Source organism: Lissotriton vulgaris, chromosome 6 (assembly GCF_964263255.1).
Source record: "Lissotriton vulgaris chromosome 6, aLisVul1.2, whole genome shotgun sequence".
NCBI classification, from domain to species: Eukaryota; Metazoa; Chordata; class Amphibia; order Caudata; family Salamandridae; genus Lissotriton; species Lissotriton vulgaris.
In genome coordinates, this window is record NC_141694.1 from 1,225,738,327 (window position 1) to 1,225,755,110 (window position 16,784).

The 16,784-nt window shown below is 41.2% G+C and overlaps 1 protein-coding gene across 1 annotated transcript in view; it reads right to left on the minus strand.

Annotated features, from left to right (window-relative positions):
• Positions 1-5,152: 5,152 nt before the first annotated feature.
• The window catches only part of LOC147708656 (uncharacterized), a 223,889-nt gene continuing 212,257 nt past the window's right edge, over positions 5,153-16,784 (minus strand). The window contains exons 14-17 of the mRNA XM_086925380.1: positions 14,483-14,554; positions 10,518-10,607; positions 7,636-7,725; positions 5,153-5,245 (exon numbers count right to left, since the gene is read on the minus strand). Coding sequence (XP_086781506.1) covers positions 5,153-5,245; positions 7,636-7,725; positions 10,518-10,607; positions 14,483-14,554 — 345 coding nt within the window. The remainder of the gene's footprint in view (positions 5,246-7,635; positions 7,726-10,517; positions 10,608-14,482; positions 14,555-16,784) is intronic.

A 16,784-nucleotide genomic window follows, 5' to 3' on the forward strand; every position in this document is an offset into this window, starting at 1 on the left:
TCATGCCATTCGTTCACTTAAGGACATTTTGACTTGTCCTCAATGTTCTTATTCTTTACCTCCTCCACCTAAACCCCGCCGGGTCCCTGCCTCCTCCTTAGTCTTCAAAATGAAGTCTTTTAATTGCAGATCCTTATCCAAACATGCCAAGCATCTCTCTATCTTGCTCCAAGAGGAATTTCCTGACGCGCTATTACCCACGGAAACCTCGATCAACGCTGAGTCAGAACCTGATCTAGTCCAATGTCTCCTACCAGTTTATCATATCCAGAGGAAAGATCGGGAATAGGGGAGGGGAGGAGGCTTTGCTATTATTCTAAAAGAAGGTTATAAATGCAGCTTTATTCCCAATATCCTTCCTGACTGTGAGAACTACTCCTTCTCCATCTTACTTTCTTCAACTCATACCTTCTCAGGTATCCTTATGTACTGCCCCCCCGGTCCCCATGGACAACTGTTTATAATCCTGCCAGAAGCTGGTGCTAACTTGGCAAGCTCCCCTTCTAACTTTTCTATACTGGGGGATCTCAGTTTTCATTTTGATGACCCCCCAGACCCAGTAGCGACGGAACTAATCCAAAATATTTTGGCTTTCCGGATAAAGCAAAATGTTACGATCCTCACCCATGAAAAAGGGCATCTTCTAGATACCATTTTCTCCAACTGCAAAGGAACTTTCAGTCGCAGACACAGGCCCAGTACAATGGTCCGACCACTTCCCGGACCCTGGATATATCAACTCCCCCTTAATACTGGCACGACCAGTAGCTGGAAGCGTTCCTGGTCCAACATCCTGTTGGACTCCTGGAATGCAGCTCTGATAAATTACATACCTACTTTAGCTCCCTGCCCCACGGTCGTGAATGACCAATTTAACCAATGGATCAACTCCTCCCTTGACCTAATTATACCTAAGAAACCTATCCATAAAACCAAAAACAGGAACAACCCCTCTCCATGGTACTCCTCTACACTGCATGAGTATAAACCTATCTGCAAAAAACTTGAGAGGAAATGGAGAAGAATTTACGATACAACAAGCAAACAGATCTACATGGACTCTATTAAAATTTACCAATCCAAAGTGAAGGAGGCACAATCACTATACTATGTGGAAAGAATCAACTCCACCTCAAATGCCCCGCGTAAAAATTTTAAGATCGCAAGCACCTTCTAAAAGCAACAATCAGGGATATTCCACCAGACAGCTCAAATGCACGCTGTGACAAGCTTGCAGAGTTCTTCTCTCATAAGATCAAGGATATCTACAGTTCCTTCTCCCACCGGCCCATCCATCAATCATCAGCTACGGAGCACTCCATATCCGGTGAGCACTCTCTCAGGGGAATTCCCCTGATAGACATGGACACCCTAGTAAATAAATGTGCCTCAGAAAAATCTGGCTCGCACAATAACCCAGCACCTCACAATTTTTTGGTAAAGCTGGGGATGCAATCGTCCGAGTGTTGCTGAAACTGATAAACTCCTCCATTTCAACTAGATTAGTACCCCACCCTGGAAACATGCCATGGTTAGGGCACTATTGAAGAAACCCAGTCTTGAACCTGATACACTAGGAAATGATTGCCCTATTTCTCTTCTTCCCAGGACCAGCAAAATGCTAGAAAAGCACGTTACCTCAGTTATCTCTGCTTTTCTTGAATCCAATAATATACTCCAGCCGTCTCAAACTGGATTTCGCCCCCAACACGGGACTGAAACCGCATTACTCCCAGTGGTTGAAAAGGCCAAAATGATCCTAGCAAAGGAGGATCGATGGCCATCATACTCTTGGACCTCAGTGCCGCCTTCAACAGTTAACTACGACATCCTGATCCACAGATTGAAGAATGTTGGTCTATCAGGTAGTGCCATCACCTGGCTACAGTCCTTCCTCAAGGACAGGAACTTTCAAGTATTTGAAGGGGATAACTTGTCTGATCAAAACCCACTTGGCTGCGGCGTCCCTCAGGGCTCATCCCTGAGCCCGATGTTGTTTAAGGTCTACATGAGCTCACTGGCACAGATTATCCTCCCCTTCAGGATAGACATTGACACCCAGTTAGTGGTGGCCCTAAACTACCCAGGATCCACCTTGTCTAGTCTAAGCCCCTGCCTGGAGAGAGTCGCCAAATGGATGGCACTCTCCTTCCTTTAACTAAATAGAGATAAAACAGAGCTTATGATGCTGGCCAACTCACCCATCTCTGGCATCGGCCTAGCTTGGCCAAGCTCTCTTAGCCCTCCACCCACACCCAAAAATCAGATCAAAAGTCTAGGCATGTGGCTAGATCAGTCACTCACTTTTGATCATCAGGCAACTAAACTGGCAGCATCCTGCTTTGGCACCCTGCGGATGCTCCGTAAACGGCAGATACAACTAAGTGGTGCCAGATGCTGGCTGTGCTGAGTTAGTTCTATCTATGTTTAAAATATATATATATATATATATATATATATATATATATATATATATATATATATATATATATATATATATATATATATATATATATATATATATATATATATCCATATATATATATATATATATATATATATACATATATACATATATATATATATTTATATTTATCATTTTCAAATAAAGTGCAGTTCGTTGCTGTTGACATCATTTACAGTATAAATATAAAGCATGTATTTACATGTGGCATAGGGTAGCACATTTCTCCATGAGGACATAAACAGGCATCTATGAAAAATCATTGTTAGGGTTGCAACTCCAATCTTCACATATACATCTTGTAACTATATCAGGTATTGTACGTCGTCAGTGCATACCTGGGTCTCTTAAACAATCTGTTTAATGGGATAAAACTTCCGGCCTTAGTTCTGCTGTGGCCTTGCTATCGCAGCATGCATGCCCCCCAATTACCTTATCTATTATCCTCACCTCTCCCATCCCATTCCTGTTCTTCTGGCTGCTGGACATTCGTATCCTTCTGGGTTCTGCTCTACTGTGTAGGTAAATCTTAAATGGTCCCCATATGTCACGTGGTCTGCTACGAATCGGCATCAAGGCTTTAAAAATGTATGCATTGGTATTACAATAGGTCATATCGGCGTACCATTCCAGGATCGTCAGCACCGGGCCTCTCATCCAGTGCATTCCAACTCGTCTGTTTGCCAGCAGCAGACCTGTTGCCACTAACTTTCTATATTGTTTTGGTACGTTGCAGTCTAGACCCAGTATGGCTAGCATTGGAGAGTCTGGAACTGGTTGCCTCACCATCCCCTGGAGCTCATTTGCCATTTTTAACCAGAATGCTTGTATCTCAGGACAGGACCAAGCAAGATGGCCAAACCCAGCATTCTCAGCACCGCATCTTTCACCTTGCAGGCTGTTTCTCTTTTGAGATATTTAAAGTGCACCAGGCGATGTCTGCCATTTTGCGATATGCTCTTAGTGATTGAGCACCAGGATGCCCATTGCTTGTCTGTTATTATTACGCCCAAGTCCTCCTGCCATTCCTGCCGCGACTTTCTATTTGGTGGATCATCACAATGTCGCATAAGTTTATATAGTGTTGAAATCCCGTGGGCCGTAATGGTTGCCTGGAGCAAATATGTCAGGGTGTTTTTTTCAGGCAGTTCTGCTCTGTCTGACCTCAACAGTGCCCACTCTATAGCTATTATATCTGGTGATCAAAGTTGCCTCAGGTATTGAGTCTTGGACCACTTTCCAGGTTATCAGGATTCCATCTTTGAAGAAGTCTCCCATGTTGTGTATTTTTACCCTTTGTAGTGTCCACGTTATTGCCCCATCTGTACTTAAGGGAAACCATGTGCACCACTCTATTGGTAGCTTTGGCGAATACAGTACTGGAATCAACCTTTCATCTGCCGTTTCTTAAGTAGGTAACGTGTAGCCTATAGGGTCAATTGTGCGGAATTTATGCTGTGCTATGCTTAGCAGGTAGCATGGGAGCGATAACGGTTCAGCTGCTTCCCTCTCCCAGTACATGTGTGGGAGAACTGGTGGCCCGTGAATCCAATAATATGCATGTATGATCTGCGAAGCCCTATAGTATATTGCAAGGTCTGGTGCATCCAGCCCACCCATCATATAAGGGAGGGTTAATGTTCCCGATCACAGGCACAGCAATTTTCCAGCACAGGCCAAGTGAGTCATAAGTGTGTGCAAAGTGCAAAACACGTTTTTTTGATAATAGCATTGGTATATTGACAAACAAGAAAATCATTTTCATGAGAGCTATTCGGCCCATCAATGAGAGGGGTAACCGTAACCAGCTCTCTATCACCTCTGTAAAAAGCTGCACTGCTTTCCCATAATTCTCTCTTATTACCACGTCAGGGTATGTATGTATCTGAATCCCTAGGTATCACACCGGTTCATTGGTCCACACTAAAGGGAATTCTGTTTGTGTAGGCGAGGTGGATGTTGTGAGTGGAAATATCAATAATTTCTCTTACTACCGGGGTTTGTTGTATTTATGTAGTTAGTCCTAAGTGCTCCTCTTCATTTGGCTTAACACGTTCGCAGTGGTGCAAATTTCCCCACTGTGCAGGAGTATTGTACGCGTGCGGTAATTGGAGGCCCCCCAGCCGTCCGACACACACACCCAACGTGGCAGCCGGGGGCCGTCCGACGCATGGAACACGTTAATCAGGCCCCACAAAAAAGTCTGACATGCCTGAAATAGATAAAACACCTGCTGGTGGCATTTTGTTAGCATGGTTAAGGCAAGAGTACTACACTTGAAGTAGTCGTGCACTGCTCATAGCCACACAAACAAATGATAGCCACCTTCTGTTGTACTAGCACAGTTTGTACATAATGTAGGTCATTTTAGAAGGAACTATGCCCAGCCTGTTGGCTGTCATTCCACTTACTGGATCTGGCAAATGTCAGGCACAACAGTTGAACCAAAAGTGTTCTTCAAAAGCATAAACAATTTTCATCAACTTCCTCTGTTATTCAAATACTTTGTCAGTAAGTGTATGTACAGTGCACAGCTAGGGTGGGCAACATTACACAAGATGAAGTCATACACCAAATTGAATCTGCTGCACAAATCACATGTAGACAGCAACAAACTATTTTATTTTTCAATAAGGTCCTTGACATTCTTTCCTATTTTACAATATGCACTTGGCATTCTTATTTTTATTATCCAAAAAGAATATTGGCAATAGTGTTAGTTATCTGTGTAGAATGCTTTTTCAAAAAGTTGAATAGTTTTGGGAGAAAAGGCTGTGTTGCCTGGAAAAGAAAGAGATACACATATATAAATATACATTTCAGTTGGGAGTTAAAGAATAATGGAAACATTTTTACATTTATAGGCAACTTGAACCCTAAACATAAGCTAATCATGACCAAACAGTATTAGTGGTTCATAAACTGCATTGAACAATTACATTATCTGCATTCAATACATACAGGTATTATAACTAATGTGGCTTTCAGTACACCTCCGGCACAAGTAAAAAACAGGATAAGTGTTAACATTTGTCCTGAATTCTTATGATTGTTATGAAGTGCTCAGTTGCACAATAACTCAGGACCAAAGTTTATGCTATTACAGTGTAGACCCTGCACAGCTGAGCTCCCCAGGTTTCCGAGCTCCTTGACAAGTTTCCCAGATCCATGCATACCTAACTGCAATGGTGTGGGTTTTGACTTTCCACTCTGGGATTTGTAGTTCTTGTTTATCCACATAAAACCAGGAATACACTTCCCAGAAGTCAAAGACTAAACCCTGTACTGGAGTAGCTAGTCAATCCTGAAGCAAGGATTCTTGGTGGTCACAAGGAAATGGCAAGGTGATAAAGGCCTGAAAGGTTTGGGATGGGCGGAGATACCTGATCCCACAATTCAGCAGCTTACTTTTCTAATCTCAGAAAGTGCTAAAGACTCAGGGCCCGATTCACAGAACTAACTTAAGACAAAATCCTAAGCTTACTACTTTTGGTATTCAGAGAAGGCATTTAGTAGTAGTAAAGTTAGCAGTTTGTCTTAAGTCTGTCTTAACCGCATCGCTGCGGCGGTTATTTTCGCGCTAAGCGGCTTTTTTCTAAAAGCCGGGTTAGATGACGAGCTCAGCTCGTCATCCGCACACGCCCCCCGTGGCTGACGACGAGCTGAGCTCGTCATCAGCATCGAAGGGGTTAAGTCTGCCTTAATTCTGCCTTAAGTCTGCCTTAAGTCTGTCCTAAGTCTGTCCTAGGTTTGTCTTAAGTCTGTCTTAAGTCTGTCTTAAATTTGTCTTAAGACTGTCTTAAGTCTGTCTTAAGTCTGTCTTAAGTCTGTCTTTAAGTCAAACTTAAGACAAAATCCTAACTTTACTACTACTAAATGCCTTCTGTGAATACCAAAAGTAGTAGGACAGACTTGAGACAGACTTGAGACAGACTTAAGACAGACTTAAGACAGACTTAAGACATACTTAAGACAGACTTAAGACAGCAGCCTTACTTTACTACCACTAAATGCCTTCTGTGAATATCAAAAGTAGTTATTTTAAGATGTTGTCTTAAGTCAGTTCTGTGAATAGGGTCCTCAGTGCCATGCCACAGAAATTTGCACTAGTGAAAACTAATTCCCCACAATTTTTCTCTTTGTGAAGATTATATGTTCTCACAACTTTTTAAATGGAAATGATCGCAGTATGTTTGTGACAAAGCCATTTTGCTCCATAGTTTATTACAGGAGTATCAGAGATAGTGTAAAAATAGTTTTTTTTCCAAAAGGCAATTGTGGATTAAGATTAGTTGAACTTTCTCTGGTGCTTTTTAAATGATGTATAAACAATACATATGTAAAAAAAGGTTTCACCATCCATCTGTAATTTAGACACAAACCTCAACATAACCTGCAAAGTCGATAGGTATGTCTATCGTGTGGGATTATTGGGAAGAAGTGGGCGCTGGAAGGGGAGAACTGATGTAAAGATGAGTTAATTACACAGGGCTTGGAAGGATGGAGGCGATGTCAATGGGGGTAACAGGATTGTCATGGAGCCATTTTAGTTTAGAGATTAGACACATCAGTTCTGTAGGGGGAGGGGCAGGCAGTATATGATGAGGATGGATATTGGACACCCATTTTGAAGGACAACAGCAAATCATGCATGTGGGAGTCAAATAAATACTCAACTATATGGCTCAATCCCTGTTGCTTAAAAGGCTCACACCCCTCCATTGATATTCCCTGTTGCTTAAATGGCTCACACGCCTCCATTGATATTCCCTGTTGCTTAGATGGCTCACACCCCTCCATTGATATTCCCTGTTGCTTAAATGGCTCACACTCATCCATTGATATTCCCGGTTGCTTAAATGGCTCACACCCCTCCATTGATATTCCCTGTTGCTTAAATGGCTCACACCCCTCCACTGATATTCCCTGTTGCTTAAATGGCTCACACCAATCCATTGATATTCCCTGTTGCTTAAATGGCTCACACCCCTCCATTGATATTCCCTGTTGCTTAAATGGCTCACACCCCTCCTTTGATATTCCCTGTTGCTTAAATGGCTCACACCCCTCCATTGATATTCCCTGTTGCTTAAATGGCTCACACCCCTCCATTGATATTCCCTGTTGCTTAAATGGCTCACACCCCTCCATTGATATTCCCTGTTGCTTACCCTTTCTCTCTCAGAAACGTAACAGATCTGGTTTAAAAGTATAGGGCTGCTCCTCTGAAACATTCCTGATGTGCCATGCCACAGTGAGTGCTGTAAGGACACAAAAAAGAGAATGAGGGAAACACTCAGTCAAAGTATTGTGCCTCTGTCAATGAGCATATTACCCACCCCAAAAATCACTTTCTTTTCTCTAGTATCCCCGGTTTGCTCTGCATGAGAATTGTAAGCTCCCGTAGACTCTCTGTTACCATGTTGTTTCCAGAACCCACTTTAGATTGTATGTAGTGAAGTAAACCTGTACAATGCCAGTTGATTTTCTAGCACATAAGCATTCCTATGACCAGTTAATTGGGTAGGCAAAAGGAACAAATGATGGACGGAATGCTGAACAATGCAAACATTCACCCCAGTCACATAGATCTGTGTTAAATAGATAGTTATTTTCCTCACCACAGCACCCCAACTTGGACCCAGCCATGTGGGAAGGCCAGTAGTTGGAAATTAAAGGGATGGAAGATTCCATTGCTGGACAAGCTGTCACCAACCAATTACATGCTCACACTGAAACTTATGACACCCTAGGCACTAATGAACCACAGTAGAATGGTATTCTTCCTTACAGGCAATGAAAGCCCCACTCAGAAGCAATTGCATTTTTTACTTCAGTGTTTAGTGTTTACAACTCTTTCCATTGATTTTTCACCTTCAGAAATGATCATTCTGATGTAAGAGTGATATTATCTTACAAAATTCATAAGCAATCACACTAACAAGGAAAATTAAGACTCATTCAGTAACCGGGGGCTCGTTAATGCAGAAAAAAACTGACAACCTTTCCCATTATTTAAAATGAATAAGGAATTCATATTTCCATTACAAAAAATCTGCTTAAAACATGGAACAGAAACTGCACCAGTGGATATCTGGGTCAGCTTGTGAGATTCAGCTACACTATCACCGGTCTGTTGCACATATCATTGACCACTCCGCTCCAGTTGTTTGAAATCTCCCACCCTGCGAGGTCACATGAAGAGTTCTGCATCATCCTTCATACTCACCTAAAAGACACAGCCTTACCTTCCACTCCTAAGATGATGACATTTAGATTTACTTGCAGGTCACAGGAAGCAACTCATGAATGTGACAGAAGACCTCAAAGCAATAGAGATGTGGATGACTCTGATCAGCCAGACACTCCCTGGCTCCAAAACAGAAATCCTGGTGCTGAGACACCACATCTCCCTTACAAAATACGGGCACTCTGATTCCCAACCTTCTTTGGAGACATTGTTCCATGAAAACCAAAGTCAGGGTCAATGTCTTTATATAGCCACAAACCCCAGTCTCAACTGACAGAAGCAGTGGTCAATACCACTTTCTACTAAATATAGCGCCTCAAAAAAATCTTGCCCTCATCCCAAAAAATACCACCTCTGGAGGTAGGAACATCAGTAAATGTGACTACAGCAATTTCCTGTACATCACTCCCCCTGCCAAACCATAGTACTATGAAAAACTGAAACTTGCCGTTCAACGTTCACGACTCACACTTTTTTTCCACATACAAAAGCATAGACCAATGAAAACTCAATAAAATAGTCTCACTTTGCCTAACCTTCAACTGCCTTTAAGGTTCAACACCCTTATACCTACAGAATACAACCATGCACCAACAGCTTACCATCTAAGATTCAAAGTAATCAACCTCTTAATGGTTACTGGAACCAATTGTAGAAAACACTTCAGAGCCATTGCTTTCAATGTTTCAATATCCTCCGTCCACACACTAATAATACTACTAGAAACATGACCTCCAGGATTCAAAACTAACCTTGATCAAATTATTGCTTGCACAACCACTTATCAATACAATTAAAAACAATAAGAATGTCATGAAATAACAGTCTTCCCCTATACAACATGTGTCTTACGGAAGCCTAAAAACAGTTGACATGAAGTGAGTGCTTAAGTAAACAAACAAACATAAAAGTTTGTCAAGAATCATGGTGTCAGCATTAAGTGGTTATCCAGGGCTAGGTGGATGGAGACGACATCGGTCTGAGTTAGATAAAATAAGAATGTAGGGTCAGATTTATCAAGGCTTTGTGTTGGTGCAAAGTCACAAAAAAAGAGGAGCACCGGTGCAAAGTCTTGATAACGATTTCAATTTTCAGTGCAAATGTTTATTTGTGAGGAAGGTTGACTAAGAATAATGCAAAGTAGCTGTTTGTGTTACTTTGCATTACGTTGCGTCAAGGGGTGTTCCATGGGTGGTACAAGGGCGTTCCCATGTGATTACCCAAGGAATTTAACACAGAGCCCCATCTACTAATGGAGGTAGACAGGGGTTTACACTAAAAGAATGTGCCTCCATGAGAAAGGCACAAAGTAGGAGAAATAATGTTTTCTCCAAACTGTTCGCTCATTTCATGTGTATAAAGAACATGTACAAAGTGGCAAAGTTTAAAAGTAAGTCTAAGCAAAGAATGTTGTACTGGAGGTTTATCATTTCGGTACAAGACCTTCTGGCACTAAAGTTTCTGCATGGTGCTAGGCAACCTTAAGGAGAACAAGAACCTGGGGAAATGGCAGCGGTGCACTATCTGTGTAGATGTGACACTGTCCAGGTCTCTCCCTTCCACACAACACACCACAATAACTTTGCTTGTCGCACTGCGCTGCATGAAAAGGTGATTTTCCCCTTTGAGCTTAATGGCATTTTCAGAATGAGAAAGTATTAGTTTAAGATTTGATCATTTGGGGAAGGGTATACAAGACTGCAGAACATTTAAAGACAATTCACTGATAGAGAATTGTAACAGCATGCACTGGGCGGGGAAAAAGGAAACACTCACACATGGGTCTGTCCACCGGTCACTTACCCTCTGCCTTCCTGAAGTGTGATTTATAAGGCGACACACCAATGAGATGCTGCTCTCTGGTTTTCCATCTGAGGTGCGTAAGTCTGGCAACTGTGAAGATTTGAAAAAAGTGTCAGGCAAGATAACTCCCAACAGCCACAACAGAGCCCTTTATTGTAACCTGCCTGTAGTTCTCCTATTGTCATGTAATTGACTTTCGAAATAACAACCTACAGATGTACTTCGGGACCAAAGCATATTCTTGAAACTATCAGAGAGGAATGAATAATTAGGTAGAAAACGGAATTCAGTTTCGTAAAGTTGCTTTCTGTACATAGGGCTGATGCTTTAATGCATGGCAAGAAACCTTTAGAATGCCCATCTATCCAATAAAGCCTGAAAATGGCGTTGTTGAAGTGTCTGGAGTGTGGACAAGCAAAATAACTCTTTGCTATTTGTAGGGAAAACTCAGACACTGTTTTCTTCTGTGCAGGGAACCAATTCAATTCAATTAAAAAATTCTTTATTTCGACCGTCCAGGTCATAAAAGAGTACAAATTAGAACATTAAAACTTTTTAAAAAGGAGATATTTACATCCATTAAGAAAACATCATAAATTGCACTATACAGATATCACACATTAAAATATAAAGATAGCTTTCAGTAATAAAAACTTTAGCTGTGGATATCAATTCATTTACACCTTCTGGTCCACATAGCTGTAAGGTACTTAGAAAGTGCAAATATGATGAAACTTGATGTATCAGTCTTTAAAATTCTAAAAGCAGACAAACAATTTTTAAATCCTAGGTTTCTGCAAAGTGGAGCCAGCCAAAACTTCCTGGAGTTGCTGTATGCAGAGAACCATAAAGAAGATGCAGGAGTTAAGATAAAAAGATATGAAAGAGGAGATTCCTGACCATTAGCAATCATGGCATAAAGATGAGGCACCCAGAGTGGGCTACGAGGGATGGAGATGACATCAATGTGGCAATTGTAGTTGGCTTAAGTTGGCCATGGATTTGGAATCTGATCTGGGTGCCTAAAACTGTCTTCTTTGATCACTCTATAGTTACCCTTATGGAAAAAAAGATGGGATGAGGGATAATGCGGTTTTAGAATATCCAGTGGTGAAATATTTTTAAAACATATTGATCTAGGCCATTCCATTACAGCTAGCATGGAAACATTTAAAAAACAAGCTAATTCCCTATCCACTGATTACCTCTCACTTATTCTTTGACTTTCACTATCATAAGGGCCAAGGCTTGTGGGGCCAGATGTACGACCATTCTCTTTAGTGAATCGCAAATTGCGATGTTTTGCGACTCACAAAATGGAATGTACAACAGTGTCTGTGACACTTTTTGCGATTTTCAATTGGGTCGCAAGGTACCTGCCTCATCAAAATTCAAGAGGCAGGTCGCAATTTGTGAATTATTGGGAATGGCCTGCAAACACAAGGATGGTGCTCTGTTGGGGACAGCAGACCCCAATTTTTTTTTTTTTTTTTGAGACCCACGGCCTCAGATTTTATTCATTTTCACAAAGTAAAATGTACACAAAGCCAATCAATCATACAAAGTTATATAATCAGCAGTCTTTTCATACTCGGCAGTGTGCCCGGGAGCAGTTGTGTATTGAGAGTTGCTGTAGCAATGAGGCGGCCGGGGGGAGAACGGTAGACAAGTCTGGTTGATCGTAGCGCCGATGGGGGGGGGGGGGCGGAGGGGGGGAGGGCCAGGCCCCAGGGTGCAATAGTTACTTGGTCATCACCCCACTACAAATGGGCAATCATGTGATGCCCGACTGGAGGCAGGCCTGATGGTTTCCAGTCAGAGTGGTGTCCCATTCCTGGGCAATTGGATACATGCGGAGCCCCGCCGTCTCCTCCCTGTGTAACGCCACGCTTTCCGCGCTAGCCCAGTTAGCAAATTAATGACGCCAGTCTACCGGCCGCGGGGGGCACTATTCTTCCAGCGCTGCGTAATGAGTCGCTTAGCTGTTATCAGCCCCAGATCCCAGAACCGTGCCTGCAATTTAGTCTGTTTGGATTGCATTTATTTGTGCAATATTGGTATTTGCGTATGTTACTCAGCCTGTTGTATATCAAATATTCAAAAAACAATATTTAAATGTAATTTTAAAGTCATTACATTCAGAGTGCTCTCAGTGAGAAGGGGAGGGGAAGTGCGAAGGTTGTGAGGGACCGGGTAAAGGTGGCGTGACTTTTTAAAGACATCCCGTTAAAATCAAAACACGCCTTTACAATCAAAATGTACAAGAGGTTCCGAAATTGCATCACACATAGGTCAAATCAATATATTCCTTTGTGTCCTATTGTGTGTTCAGATGGCGTAGTCTACGTTTCGACCCCCAATGTACGCTAGAAGTGTTATTATTGCCTCATGTTGGGGTCTTCATCAGGACAGTGATATGGAGAGCATCAATAGACGGTCGTCATCTGTGCCGTCTGGGGGTGGGCCTTGGCGTGCTCCTTTATATTTTGGCCTCTGTTCCTTACTGACGACTGGGCATCGTGTCCGGGTTCAGTTCTGGTATTCAAAAAGGCTCAACGCGCTGTTTTCAGCACGGTTGTGGCCGTCAGTGCTCCTGGCTGCCTCGATGCATCTGTCGATGCTGGAAGAGCACTCTGAATGTAATGACTTTACAATTACATTTAATTATTGTTTTTTGAATATTTGATATACAACAGGCTGAGTAACGTACCTAAATACCAATATTGCACAACTAAATGCTATTTTCTTCTTGATTACTATTTCTCTTTGATAAATTTGTGCAAATTTGTGGCAAATGTTTATGTGGTGAATGTCTGTATGGTATGATACAGAATTATTATAGTACATTAGTCACATTGTAACTCGGACCATTTCTTCTGGTGTGAACCTGGGCTTCTATTGGAATTCTCCAGGGCATAATATCAAACCCTTTATTGCCGTTTTAGCGGCAGTGCTCTGCCGCTAAACCGGCGATAATTTTAACACCGTCCTTGATAATATGCCCCAGTGTTTTTTTCTAAAATTCCATATTCAACATAATCAAGCACTACTTTTTCTTTCACTGGAGGCAACTAAATAGGATAATCAATATTTTACTTACTATTGTCAATAAACATTTGTCTGTTTGAAATCAATATTTTCAAGTTTATAACCCCAAAGTAAATATGTAAAATAAAAAATACATCAAAGGTAACCTTGAATATGGCCCACTAGGTTATAGAGGGGTTCCTTTGACGTCATATACCAAGAAGGGTGGGGGGGGGGGCAAGTGCTCTGCAAACATCAAAAAATAAGTTTGTGCCTGAAATTGGATTGCCACTCCCAATTGGACTGGAAAACATGGTGTCTCTGTTATGTCAAAAGTGCTGTCATAATTTACAAAAAACAAAAAGAGGGTACTGGATTGTGAATAGTACAACAGTCAGATGTCTTAGGCACTTGTTAAGGGTGATGTGGATGTACAGGGTGTGCAGATCTAGCAAGTCAAATTAAATATAATCTCTGTATCAATGGCAGAATAGTTGCAAGCTTACCTTGAAAAGTCGTTGTGATTACATAAATATGTTTACTCAGTGAAGGTGCAGAAAAGTAATGTGAAGGGAGTGTGGGATAATTTGGAGGAGTGAAAGAAAGGATGAGAGACAGACTGCCTTGCAACTTGTGCATTGTAAATATTCATTCATGTAAAGAATTGATTGGTGACCTTTATTAATCCTTGCAAAAACAGCATTTATTTTCCATTGATAAGCCTTCAGAAAACAGTCATTTCAAAACCCAGAGGCCAATAAGATTAGGATGCTGTAAAGAAGAGGTTGTACAGTTTTGCTTTAGATGGGGGCCGAGGGCAAGGGATGAGATTGGCTTTGTAGACCATCCACCATTGCTAGAAGCCAACTGGATAAAATGTACTAGGACAAAGAAAATACACAAAAACATGGTGGACTTTGAAATCCTGTGTCACTTACCCTTTCGCCAGAGTAAAGTATCAAGCTGTTATTCTGCCTCATCATTGCCTCTGTGGTGGGCCCGCGTGGCTGCTGAAGTGGTAAAAAATCGCATGAGGCAAAACGTTCTCCAAAGCCCACTTCCATTATCTACACAACACCTTGCCCATAATGAAAAACCCTCATTAAAGTGTTTAGCAGTGCCCACGTTTAAGAAGGTGATTTTACCTACTGGATGCAATCCCATAAATTGTATGACAAGCAAGTGCATGTAAATGTAGAAATATGGCTGTGGTTAAAACTGGCGAGCCAACAAATATCCAATGTGTATGAAGATCTATGCCTCTTGAACTTATTTACACTTTATTTGTAGGTTGGGTAGGTGCGGGAGGAAGTGCCAGAGAATCGAATGGGGAAGCTAAAAGAAGAATGACGTCGAAGCCAGCCATAAGGGGAAAGAAGAGGAAAGGGGAAAGAATTTGCCGGAAAAGAAGTATAGTGGAATAGTGAAGTGGGCTTAATGACAGCGCAACAAGTGGAGATACTAAGAAGATGGTCCAAATTTTAGAGGTATTATTGGTTGGAGAGAAATGCTAGGAACAGCTTTGTTTAGAGGCTGGTCAGGTTAGTTATAGATTGGGAGCAGGATGTGGGAAATAACATTTATAGTGGATCCAATGTTAGAGAGCATGCATGGAGGGCAACTGAAATACCCAAATACCTGGCTCCTATTCCTCCATTAAAATATTTTTTCACTTACGCATACTCTTCCAGCAATATGATGTGGGATGCGCAAAATCAATGGAAAACTCATCTGTACCGTGCGGTGTCTAGAAAGGCATACAGGAAGCTGTAAAGAAACCAAAAATGATTTCAGCAAAGATTAAGGCCAACTCCAGCCTCCACTAATGAGGCTCACGTTCCTGCTCTGCCCACAACTTTGTATTTGAGGATGTAAAATTATTAATATTGTCCTACCATTTTATAACAAAAACATGCTTGAATATATATCTATTATGTGTATATCATCAAGTTATACACACACAGACATATACATATATGTATATATAATATATACATTTATATATAGATATATTTTGAAATATATTTATACATGCCTGGGTACATGTGGGTACAGAAGCTAGCCAAATATTCACTCAGTATGGCCCTTTCGTTTGGGTTGTGTATCCTCTGTTCAAAATACATCTTTGGAAAACTCCCCTGGGAAATAATGAAGTCCACATAAACCTTTTTAGTTGTGCAGGTTTTGATGAGTCGAAGCTCAGTGAATCTCATGTCAGGTATTTTCTTGCACCTGAATGTGTATTCAGAATGTGTGAAGCTGCAACAGTCACTAAAGTCTTCTGAATATGATAATCTAAGAGTTTCAAAAGCCTACAGACTAGATATACACTGCATGGTGTGCGCATGTGTGTTTTTCCCTAAGATGTCTCTAGCATTCCTCTAAGACCTTGGTAGTCCAGCAACATCTTATGAAGCTTGCAGGATTCCACAAGCTCCCTGAGTGACTGGGCCTAGGTCAGCAGAGATGGAGGAGGCTTCTTATGTACCAAGGAATAATTATCATGCATTAAAAGTTACTCTGGCAGAGTAGTTCCATTTATTATGGCAGCTTTGGGTGCTAAGCTTCAACAATGCAATCTTGATTCTCGATCTTCCTACCAAACTAATCCCTGACACATTTCTGGTCTGTCAATACCATGTCCTGGTCTTAACATTAAGGAGTACAAAGATTATAATGAAGTCAGTAGATCATGGTAAGAATGATGAAAGAGTTTGGTGGCTCTGGCAGAGGGCATTAAATTAACTGCAGATATTTCTGAAAATGTTGTATTCCAAAACTTGTATCATAAAAGACATCATAATTCTCTTAGACTTGTTTGTAAAATATATGTAAAGGACACCATACTTCTACTTGCGAATGACATTAAGATGTCTGCTGCCATTAAATATGCATTTACAAAGCCAGGGAAAATCCTATTTACTTTTGCACAGTTGAAGTTTGTACAAGTCATCAGTCTGGATCTACTTCATTAAGAGAAAGTTTGCTTTCTGGTGGTGATGAGATAAATAGTTTCAAAGGTGTGCTTGGAATTTATCATTTATCTAGAAGATTACGGTGTCTTTTATATTGAGAGTTGAATGCCTAGTTCAGCTGGTAATGTTGGAATCAAAAACGAAAGAAACAGCAGGGATTCACATAAAATCTTCCTTAAACATTTTGGCTATGAGTATATGGTAGTATTGCATCAGCGACGCTGTCTTGAGGAATTTACATTTTAAAGAGTCATCTATTTAAAGA